The 11,416-nt window shown below is 44.1% G+C and overlaps 1 protein-coding gene across 1 annotated transcript; it reads left to right on the top strand.

Annotated features, from left to right (window-relative positions):
* Positions 1-10,765: 10,765 nt before the first annotated feature.
* On the top strand, positions 10,766-11,072 carry TNP1 (transition protein 1). The gene is made up of 2 exons (XM_055345078.1): positions 10,766-10,904; positions 11,044-11,072. Exons 1-2 carry the CDS (start codon positions 10,766-10,768, stop codon positions 11,070-11,072), a joined length of 168 nt encoding a protein of 55 aa, XP_055201053.1.
* Positions 11,073-11,416: the final 344 nt, after the last annotated feature.

Genomic DNA, 11,416 nt, shown 5'->3' with positions numbered 1-11,416 from the left:
CTCCTTCCTGTCTCTCCCCACCCCCAACTCCAATCTCCAACAATGTAGAGTTCAAACCTGTAGCTCAATTTATCTTGATTATCTACTATCCCTGCCATGTCCCCCAGAACCCCACAGAAATAGTGCTTCAACCCCAAGAAACTGTAAGTCTGGGAAGAGAAGACATGCATACAAAAAAAATTCTGGACATAATCTGGTAAATGATGTAAAATGTGCCCAAAAGATGAAGAGTTTGTTGAAGAAGTAATTATAGAATTTGTTTTGAGTTTTGAAGGACACATAAAAATTTAGTAAGTAAAGATGCTAAAAAATAAAAAATCAAGTAAGATACTGAATTTTTCATGAACACCTGTACTTTTTCTGTTTCAAATAACTCAACTTAGCTGGAACAGCAGAGATTACCTGAGGTGGAGAAAAGAAGACATGGCTAAAAAGCAAGGTTGAGGTTGAGAAGGCAGATATGAAACCTTGTAGGGTGGTAAAGAGTTTCCCAAACATTCTGAGCAAGAGTGACATGATTAGTCTTGCTTTTGAAAGTTTCACTGGACAACAGTTGGCATGAAAATAGAGATCCAAGTAGCTTCCTCAATAATAAGTCCAAAATTAACAAGTAATGGTCAAGGGTTGCCACCCCAGAGCATGAAAATGTCAGGATCATGAAGGAAGATTCAACATGGACAAGAAAGGAGAGGGAAGAGTCCAGGAACACACTTGGATGGTTGTTAGGTAGTGCCAGAAGGCAAAGACCTGCAGGGAGGCCCCAGGGGACAAGTCATCTCTCTTCCTTTAAAGCTTGGTTTCAAACACACTTCCTGAACAATGGCTCATCCTCTTCAAGAGCATCCACCTCTTGCAGGGGCAAGGGAGATGATAATCCAAGCGCCTCCCATAGTCCCTCTAGTTTCCTGCCTCCTGCAGACACTAGAAGGCAAGAAATTCTACAATACTCTTGTTCTTGGGCAGCCTGGGTGGCTCAGTGGTTTAGTGCCAACTTCAGCCCAGGGCGTGATCCTGGAGACCCGGGATCGAGTCCCACATCAGGTTCCCTGCATGGAGCCCGCTTCTCCCTCTGCCTGTGTCTCTGCCTCTCTCTCTCTCTCTCTCTCTCTCTCTCTCTCTCTCTCTCTCATGAATAAATAAATAAAATCTTTAAAAAAAATACTCTTGTTGTTCTTTTAACGTAAGACCTGTGGTTTTAATCCTAGGGAATGCAATAAAGGTTGAGAAGTTAGAGAAGAGATATACATAGAATTGTATTTTAACTACCTATGTACTCGTATGTGAAGTTGAGTTTCATTTATTCTATGTCCTCTTTCATCAAAAGTTACTAACAGTCCAGTTGTTTCCATACCTAAAAATTGAGATCTTTAAACTAAAAGGATTAGAGTGGATGATCGTGATATGCCCTAGAGATGATTTGATAGAACAACTGATTTATTCATCCAAAATTGTATTGAAGATCTGCAGTGGCCTCTGGGCCTATATGTTTCTGTGCTCTTTCCTATGCATTCACGGTGGTGTGGGTCAGAGTGAGGAATGGGCAGAAAGGAAGTGATGGAGCCATGTTTGTGAGATCCCAAATTATGACAAAAATCTACCTAAGAATTTACCAGCCTAAATACATATCAACTTGGATCCCCCTCCCTTACACACACCAAATACCTGAATAAATCCTCACTTTGTAAATAAGATATCTTTGTTCAGGAACTTTGTTTTGACAAATAATAGTGATCCACCTCTCGATTAGCAGGGATTTCTTGAGAATTTCTTGAGTGCCTATCTTTATGCTTAGCATTTTTTAATGTAAAATATGTATGAAACAGTCTTACATGAGAAATTATTCCAGTTTCTTATGCAAGAACAATTCAGCTCCTCCATTTATTAGCTGCAGAGTCTTGGACAAATAACCCAACCACCCTAGTCCTATAATGCAGAAATAATAGTACCAACCTCACAGGGTTGATATAAGGATTAAATAAATAGGTAAATATCTCTAGAGTACTTACCAATTCCTGCCACTGCTCCAAGCACAAGCTATTATCTTGGCTCTGTACTCCCAGAATATAAGGTGCCTAAAGGAAGACACAGAGTGAAGTAATAAGGACCAGTCAAGATTGGATGTCCATCCCAAACTACAGACTTATCTCTAAAGGAGGAGGTTGAGGGCAGGTAGAGGAAAAGGACACATGGGTAAAGTGAGTCTGGAAGAACCTTCTATGTCAGAGCAATAATGGTTGAATAAAGCCTCTTGAGAGAAGCTTGGCTGTAAAGCAAAAGAGAGAGTGGTTGCCACAGAGAGGGTTACCTTCTTCTGCTCCAAAACAACCTCCACTCTCCACTACCTCACCTCCTGTCTCTCCTCTACCCACTGCACTCCTGACCACACCCCCTCCTCCTCTGTCTTTGCAGGAACCTAACAGTCACGAGCTCCACAGGGTCAAATAAGGATTGGAAAGCAAGATGACCCTCCTCCAGTGCTCTGCACAGTGCCTAGCACTCAGTAGGTCCCCAGTGAGTAATATGAGCACCCCAGGTCTGGCGCTTCCACATATGAACTTCATATAGTTACTTTGCAACCTCACTCTTTCTTTTTATTCTGCTGTCTCCTTCCAGCTACGTCCCCTAAAACATCCAAAGGCTGATGACAAATCCTGTAATTTTGCCCCTAGACCATCTCTTCTACTCCTCTAGTTTCAACTACACAAAACTCTACTTTACCAATGCTCAACTCTACATCACCAGCCCCATTGCTCTTCTCAGCTAGTTATCTATATCTCATTTGTCCTCTGAGCACATGAGTGAACATTGGGTCTATTCAGTAGGCATCTCCATCTGTGCAAAACTAAAACCAGTGCTTTATATACAAATATAGGTGCTGCTTCAGTATCTACTGGTTATTCACTCAGGACAGAAGTCTAGGACTCAAACTTTCCCTTCATAGCTCTTCCCTTTACCTCCTCAGTGTTTTATAATCCATCCCTTCTTCTCCATCCCCATCACTGACTTGGATCAGTGTTCTCTGGGTTTTAATATTCAAGCCTTTTGTCCATATCTGTCCTCTTGATAAACATGAAGTGTGTGTCACTCCCTGGGTGATGAAACTCCCTGCCCCTATCCAGCATGGCAGCAAAAATACATGAGGAGACACTGTGCAGAAGCACTAAAATTAAGTAGACACAGATTTAATTCCCACCTCAGCTATTTAGTATTTATGTGTCCTTGAGCGATTTCCTGATGCCTTTAAGGAAGTAATTTCCAACTGGGCATTTAGTTCCCTCATTAGTAAAATAATAGGATTGTCATTAAGTCCCTGTCCTTCTGGCTTTAACTAAAAGAAGACTTTTAAGACCAGAGAAATGAAATAATCTGTCCACGTTTAGTAGATCAAGAGGCTTGGATCAAGAAAATCAGTCTGAATAAATGCTGAAGGAGATCGTCCCAGGTCCTACTGCTCAGCCCCTCTCTCATAGGTTTGGTCGCTGACCTCATGTGGACTTTGTGACATCCCAGAGTGGGGAAATCCAAGTCCACAGTGGCCTGGTTTCTTCCGATGATCCCCCTCTGCCCCATCTCAAGGCTCAGAAAATCATTTTCAGGTAAATAACCAGAAAACCCATGCTGGGATTCTAACATCTACCATCACTGAGTGCAGCCACTCTAGGATATAGCATTGTTGCCCATTCCTTAGGACTCAGAGGGCTTTCTTCAGGAATGTAGAAAAATGTACCACCAAGGAAAGGGGGCGGGGAGCAACTGTCAAGTTCTTGAGTGTGTGGTCCTGAGGGAGTGTAGAAGTAAAGGGAGCAGTTGGGGAATGTTTTGTAAAAGGAGGAGAGAGAGGAAGTAGTGATGGAGGCATTACTGAAGAGGCTTCATTCATTTTCAGGCATGAGGCATTGCTTCAGTGAGAAGCAAGGCATTTGCAAATATTCATCAAGCCCCCATTATGAATAAGACATCGATCAGCTCTCCTGGACTATAAAGATAATTAGATAGAGATTCTCTGGATCTGGATGTTTACCATTAGAAGTGCCTTAAGTGAAAAGGAGCTTCAGAGGCTTATAAACAGCCCTGTACTCAGGGGACCTGAGGCTTGGTTTATGCTCTGCTATCATCATCCGGAACATATCTTTTAACAAGAGGCCAGTATAATCATCTTGCACTGGATCCCACCCACAATGTAGCTTGTTCCAGGGACACATGGCCTATGAGGAACAGGCAACACAGGAAGTTTCAAGTAAGTCAGGCCAAACTATAGCTAAAAGGGTAAAAAAACCATAAAGGAAAATCTGGAAAATGTCAAGTTGGCCTTATGTGCCCACCTAAAGAACCTTCTGAGACTCTCCTACCCTAATCAGGGAACTTTATAACCTCCATTTGTCTTTGCTTCCTTACAGCACGGTGAAACCACCCAGCACTATTGCAGGACAGTGGTCTATAGGAGATAAAAATATTTCCGCACGGTGATATAGTCCTTACCAGAACTCCAGAGCACCTCTGTGGCATTACCCTCCATGTTTCCTCCCAGAACAAAAATAAGACTGCCCATCATTGACAATTTTTTTGATCAATAAAATCTGGTCACTGCAACACACAAAGAATCTACATCTTTAGGGTGGAGGGCTGGGGGAAGGAGGTCATTATCGAAAGCAAAGCCTTTGTTTTGAAGATTTCCCTAGGCAGTCATCCCTGCTGTCCCAGGATAGGGTGTGAGGGGGACAGGGTCACCAGATCTTTGTGTTTTTGACCACAGAATTCTGAGATTTGTGAAAGAGTTACTTTGTTCTCCTTCTTTAGTATAAATACAGCTAAACTTACTTTTCAAAACATGAGCAATTCTGCCCAAAAGAACAATGAAGAAACCAAATAGGCAACAAGTCTATCAGGCAAGATTTCTTTGTCACTTCCAATTTTCAAGATCCTCAAGAGCCAAAGTAAAATTGTTCTTCCAGCATATCTTCTCTCCTTCACCCCTATTGCTCATCACTAAGAGTAGGAAGTGGAGTTTGGAGTTTCTTCACAGCAAGCCAAAGAGATATAATTGGATTATGATGTTCTTTCTTGACCAAATATTGGTCAGTGGAGTTATAAGAGACAATTATACAAAAGATAATCCCAGAAATACTGAGAGTCTCCTCGGGCCAATGTACCCTACCAACATGTTGGTCACAATGCCTTGCAATCAATTATAAAGGCATTGACCCTCAAGTGTGACAACACTCTGTCACTCTGATCCTTAGCCCCTTTGGGTGTCAACTCTTCTCCCTTTCACAGGGCAGGTACTTTCAAACTCAGTGACATAATAGTGCTTGGTAGGTGGGATAATATGAAGAGGGCAAGAGTTCGTGGCTTGTGGCTTTCAGAACATGAAGGGTGAAAAGAAAAACAGAGAAAGAGCACAGGGGGAAAAAAAAAGGCCATAAATCTCAACAGTAGTACCTCATGGCACAGTGGCAAGAAGCCTGGCCTGGAGATGAGGAGATCTGGGCTTGAGATCTAAGTTTGCCTATAATTTGTGACTTTGGCCAAGTTACCCTTCATCCCCAGACCTATTTATTATGAAACTGTTCTCTAGCAACCCTACCAACTCAAAGTTCCTTACTCCGGTTGGTAGATGGATAAAACACATTTGTTCCTAAAGACCACATGAGGCCAAATGATTGAATATGTGTGATATTTTCATACCATAACACCCCTTTTGTATTCTGAGGCCACAGCCCTGTTTTTGCCTTATTACTGAAGGGAACTGTATCCCCAGTGTATTCCAGCAAGAGACAGCTTTTTCTTCATTACGGTATAGACAGGGGTTAAGATCAGTGGGGTCAAGGGAGTAGCTAATGTGGAAACTTTATTTGGAAGCTTCTGAAGCCTAAAATTTAGAGTTACTCTGTGCACTATTACACCATGCAGCCTTATCGCTAATAGTTACAAAACGAATGGACGTATTCAAACAACATTTGAAAGTCCAAAAATAACAAAAATAAAACTTTGAATTCTTTCCAAATGAGAATCTCAAATTTGTGCAGAAGACCTCCAAATTCTCACACCCTACCTCTAAGAATTCACTATCTTCGCCCACCCAGTCCTCCATCTTCCTTCAGTATTAGATTCCTTCACTATGGCCCTAGTGTACCTGTAAAAGAGAAAAGGCAAGCAGATGGAAAGTGAAGGCCACATCTACTCCTGTCTAGCAAGGAGGGTAGTAGGGAGCAGTAGGCAGTCTCTGGCATGGGAATCAACAATCCCCGGTCCAGCCATAGCTCTTGCACTGCCAGGGTGTAGCCCTTGGACAAGCCTCTTGACCTCCAGAAGGAGGGGGGGTCCAGGTGACTCCTGAGGAACCTCCCAGGGCCACTGGTCTTGTGATGTGTCTCCTCCCTTTTAGCAGCCCAAACTCTCTCTTCCTGGAAAACAGAAATTGTTTATGGAAAAACAGTTTTGGGAAAGCAATTCAAAATGGTTGGGAAAGGAGCCTGGAGGAAAAATGGGAAATAATCCCAGCAAACCTTCAGGCAGAACCCAGTCATCCTCAGAACCAAGATGCTTCCTTGTTTCCCAGAACTAGATGGGAAGAGGCAAGTGGAGTTGAGATCCCTCCTTCTTTAGCTTTGGGCTCTGGGTTCTCTTTATTCCCTACAGGAGACAGCAGATGAGTCTTGAGCTCAGAGACCTCTGCCCCTGGTGGGACCACTCTCCAGCAGCTTTCCCATCCCATTGCCTGCCCCTAAACCCCCTTCGCCTGCCCAAACAGCAGCAGCAGCAGCAAAAGCAAAGGAGACAGGGCGTGCATGTGAACAGGGTAGAAGGTCCCCACTTCCCAGCTGAGGTCAACATCTGGAGAGACTTAGGTTTTAGAGAGGGATTCAGACTGAGTCATCAACATGTGTAAGGACTGTCAGCAACTTTTCCATTTTCCTTCTTAATAAGCCCCAATTCCCGGCCTGCTGGGGAGATCTAGCCCTGGGAAGACATCTATTGAACTAACCAGGAAAATTATGGAGTGAGTTGGAATTGGAGAAGTGAGATGGGACCCCACCAGAGATCTGACTTCTAAAACAGTGATGCCTAAAGCCCCTGCCCCTTCCTAATCTAAGAAAAGGGCCATTGAGAGTACTGACCTCCAACCCCTTCCCCACAGCACCACTTTGGCCATCCCTCCAGGAGATAAAAGACTGCTATTCTGTTTATCCACCTGTTTTCAGGCAAGATAACACTCAGCCCAAAGACAGAGGGAGCTGATAGCTCCTCTTCTAAAAAGACAAGAAATTTAGTTCTCTCTCCATGTCCCCTTAGCAATACCAGAAAATATCCATTCCTTTTCAAGAGAAACAAAACTAAGACCCACCAGGGAAGCCAAAGTATGGAACAAATAGTTTTACTGGGCATCTCTGCTATTCCTGTGCTGGATTATTTGAAGGAGCTCATGGAACCACTCTGTGCCTCAGTTTCTACATCCAAAAAAGAAGAGGAGTTGGGCAGCCCAGGTGACTCAGAGGTTTGGTGCCTGTCTTCAGCTGAGGGCCTTATCCTGGAGACCTGGGATGGAGTCCCACATCGGGCTTCCTGCATGGAGTTTGCTTCTCCTTCTGCCTGTGTCGCTGCCTCTCTGCTCTCTCTCTCTCTGTGTCTCTGTGTCTCTCATGAATAAATAAATAAAATCTTAAAAAAAAAAAGAGGAGTTAAAAAACAGAATTAGAGATAAGAAGACAGTCAGCAGACTGGATTCACAAACACTTTGCAGAGGTTAGCTCCAGGTCCCCTAAGGGTCAGGAGTGAACTCCTTGTGCTCTAAATCTCCCTTGGCTCACGCAACACTGAGGCAGAAATGGAAAGAGAAACAGAGACGGGCAGCAATGCCTAATGCTCAGCTCCACTCTGTCCTCACTCCAGGAGGCCTGACCCAGAAGCCAACCCAAACACCCACAGCCCCAGCCCCGACTGGCCTGCAAGCACCTCCCCCCACACTGGACTCTGCTGCTGGAGTTTCTCAGCATGAGTGTCTGAAATCAGAGCTTCTCCTTAATCCTAGGCAAAAGGGGACTCCTCTTTGTTCATCAGTTCTCAAGTGTGACTGCCTTATTCCCTGTGATGTCAGCTTCCCGTTGGCAGAGTAGGTCTTTGGGGATGGGATGGACTTAGGGCACTGGGGAGAGAAATATTATCCAGTCTCCAGGACCATCCAGAAAATGTATTTCCTACTAACGAGGCCAGTTCCTCTGCAAATGCTTCAGCCAGCAGGCTCAGGAATAATGGGGCCTATGATGGAGACAACGTCTTTTTCACCCTTCCCTGTCTAGAAATGCTCTTGTGTGGTATCCAGAGTCACTTTGTGTCTTACTGTCTGTCTTCATAATGCCCAAGAGGCAAGAATGAATGAATGTTCATTGACCACCTATCGTGGACTCTGTCAGTACCCATGGAAAACACAGTAGAAACTTAAAAACACAGCCCCTAACTACAAGCAGCCTACTACAAAAGTCTGAAAATATCAGGGATCACCTAACCCAACCAGTTTATTTACAAAAGAAAGGACCTGAAGTCCAGAGAAGTGATGCTTATGGCATACTCAGGACCGAAACCAAGACACTGCCTCCTCTTGAGATCACACTTGCGCACACTACACGGCAACATGGGCATGGATCAGGGTGCCACACACTTAGATTTGGTTGACTTTGAGAACAGTATTAAAGGACCATGGGCCCTGGACAAATTACCAAGAAAAATGAGAATTTGAAAAGTCAGGAGCACCTTCCCTGGAGAGGTGGGACAAAATGGAGAGGAATGAGGCAGTTGGAAAAATAGAAGGACTTTTTATTTATTCAACAAATACCCTACACATCCTTATCAGGCTCCTGCTCTGTGGCAGGAATGTTCAAGGCCTCAGGAACATATAGCAGCAAACACAATTTTGAAATGTGTGCTTTCACGGAGCTTGCTTGTAGGAGGAACAAGGCAGAGGTGCACAGGAAAGTCCCAAGATACAAAATGACAAGGCTGCAGCCTGTTTCCTGGAGCTCCTCCTTCTTTGAGCAAATCAAGGTCTCCCAACAGAACCCTCCTGGAAATAGGATAATAGAAAGTATCATTTCTGATGGCTTTTCAAGGAATCTAGGTTTCAAAACATGACGTGTACTTTTACCTATAGACATCAGAAACGCCAAGAGTAGAACTTGAATGAGTTCTCTTTTCTATTCAACCCACTTTTGCTAAGAGCCTGCTGCATGGAAGGTGCTTGGTTCTTGAACAAGGATGATAGCAGGGGAGAGAGAAGGGGGAACAGAAAGAGGGAATTCTTTTGAAATGATTTTCCAAAAGACTGAATATAAGGTATGAAGGAGGAAGAAGAGAAGGTTGGATATTGAATCCATTACTGGGGAAGTTGGAGATGGTGGTGATCTCCAACTCACACTACCTGGAGCTCCACGCCCATGTACCCAGCAATCATGCAATATCTCTATTTGGAAATATCAAAGGCACCTCAAACCTAAAATGTTTTCAACGAAAATGCATGATGACCACTAGCCTTTAAGCCAGTGTGTGGCACCAGCATCCAGCTAGCTATATTACACAGGAACAAAAGCCACACTTTGTACACCTTCTGCTCTCATCAACCAAAACCAGTCCATCCATCACCAAGTCTGTGTCTGTTGCCCACATCTCTACATCCTAATCAACACCCCTTCTGGCTCAGGCCTGAGCCACAAATATGCCTCTCTCCTGAACCACTGCAATTGGCACTAGACTTTCCCTTTATTCATTCTACATCCCCATCAACCCACCTTCTACTCAGCAACCTCTAATCTCATCACATTGCCCTCTTAAACAATTTTCTGTAGCTTCCCAATGCACATGAGCCTAGTCTGGTCTCTACCTCTCTCTCCAACCTCATCCTGCACCCTGTCAAGATGTAATTATCCTGCACCATGTTGGGAAGTTATTGTTTACTGATTTGTGCAGATTTCTGATGACTTTTTCCCTCCCTGATGAGGCTGAGGGCCACCATGAAACCAGGGTCTATGTCTGGTTTTATCCACAACGATTTTTCTAACACCTAGGTGCATAATGCATACTATGTGATCAATAAATATTTAACAACTGAATTTTTTTAAATGGTGAAGCCAATGGTTCTCAACAGAGGGTGATTGTGCCCCTCCCCCAAGGCAATGTTTAGAAACATTTTTGGTTGTCCCAGCTACTGGCATCTACGGGTAGAGGGTCAGGGATGCTGCCAAATATCCTACAATACATGGGACAGTCACAAAATTAGCCCATAGTGTCAGAGTTAGATGAAAGAGAAAGAATATTTATATTTTGCTCATATTGAATTGGGTTTCCTAGAGTCACATCCTTGCAGAAATACATTTGTGATCTCCCAGTGGTGTAAGAGAGATTTAAACACACATGCACGTACACACACTCAACAGTCATTAAACTTCCTACAGGCAGGAGATACCTATTTTAATGGTCGCTTGTACTCCCCCAGAGGCCTGACACAGAGCAGAAATTGAGTTGTTCAATAACACCTGTCTGGAAGTCCTCATTTACCATAAAAAGGGCCTCAAAATTGAGGATAGCCTTGAGCTGCACTCAAGGGGCCAACTTATTTCTCCTATATGACAAGTGTAACAAAGCTCAGCGACATCACAGTGGAGCCCCACCCACCTGCTAAGCCACACCCCTTCACAGTCACAATGGCTAAGGCCTTAAATACCCAGACTCCTGGCCTCCGGGCCCTGCAAAGCCCCTTATTTTGGCAGAAATTACAATGTCTACCAGCCGCAAATTAAAGAGCCATGGCATGAGGAGGGGCAAGAACCGAGCTCCTCACAAGGGAGTCAAGAGAGGTGGCAGCAAAAGAAAATACCGGAAGGGCAGCGTGAAGAGTAGGAAACGGGGCGATGATGGTAAGGAAGAGCAGGCGAGCAATCAAACAGGAGCCCTCCCTCGTGGAGAATTTCCTGTTTAATTTCTACTGGGGCAGGAAGAGGAGAATGGGGACGTTCCAACTGGTGTCCCTGTTGCAAACATGTCCTTCCCCTACAGCCAATCGCAATTACCGCTCCCACTTGTGATTCCACCCGTGGGCTCTGTCCTGGTGGACTTCACACAGCACCAGGCAGCAAAGAGGATGACGGCCAGAGAAGAGCCTATCGTGTGGGTTAAATGCCAATCGTGACGAAATGAGGAATGTATATGTTGGCTGTTTCTTCTTAACATCTCAATAAAAGTTTGAAAACTGAACCTGTTTTCTTTTTGATCTGTTGGCTGGAAAATGGGCTTGGGCAGACTTGGTAGAGAATTGGCAGATATGAAACCATCCAACAGGTTGGGAGAGAATTGGCAGGTATGAAATCATTCAACAGGACTTCAACATTCAACAGGACTTCAACAGGACTTGGAAAATATCAAGAGTCAT

Source organism: Nyctereutes procyonoides, unplaced genomic scaffold, assembly GCF_905146905.1.
Source record: "Nyctereutes procyonoides isolate TBG_1078 unplaced genomic scaffold, NYPRO_anot_genome, whole genome shotgun sequence".
Taxonomy (NCBI): domain Eukaryota; kingdom Metazoa; phylum Chordata; class Mammalia; order Carnivora; family Canidae; genus Nyctereutes; species Nyctereutes procyonoides.
This window is presented reverse-complemented; position numbering and strand designations above follow the sequence as displayed.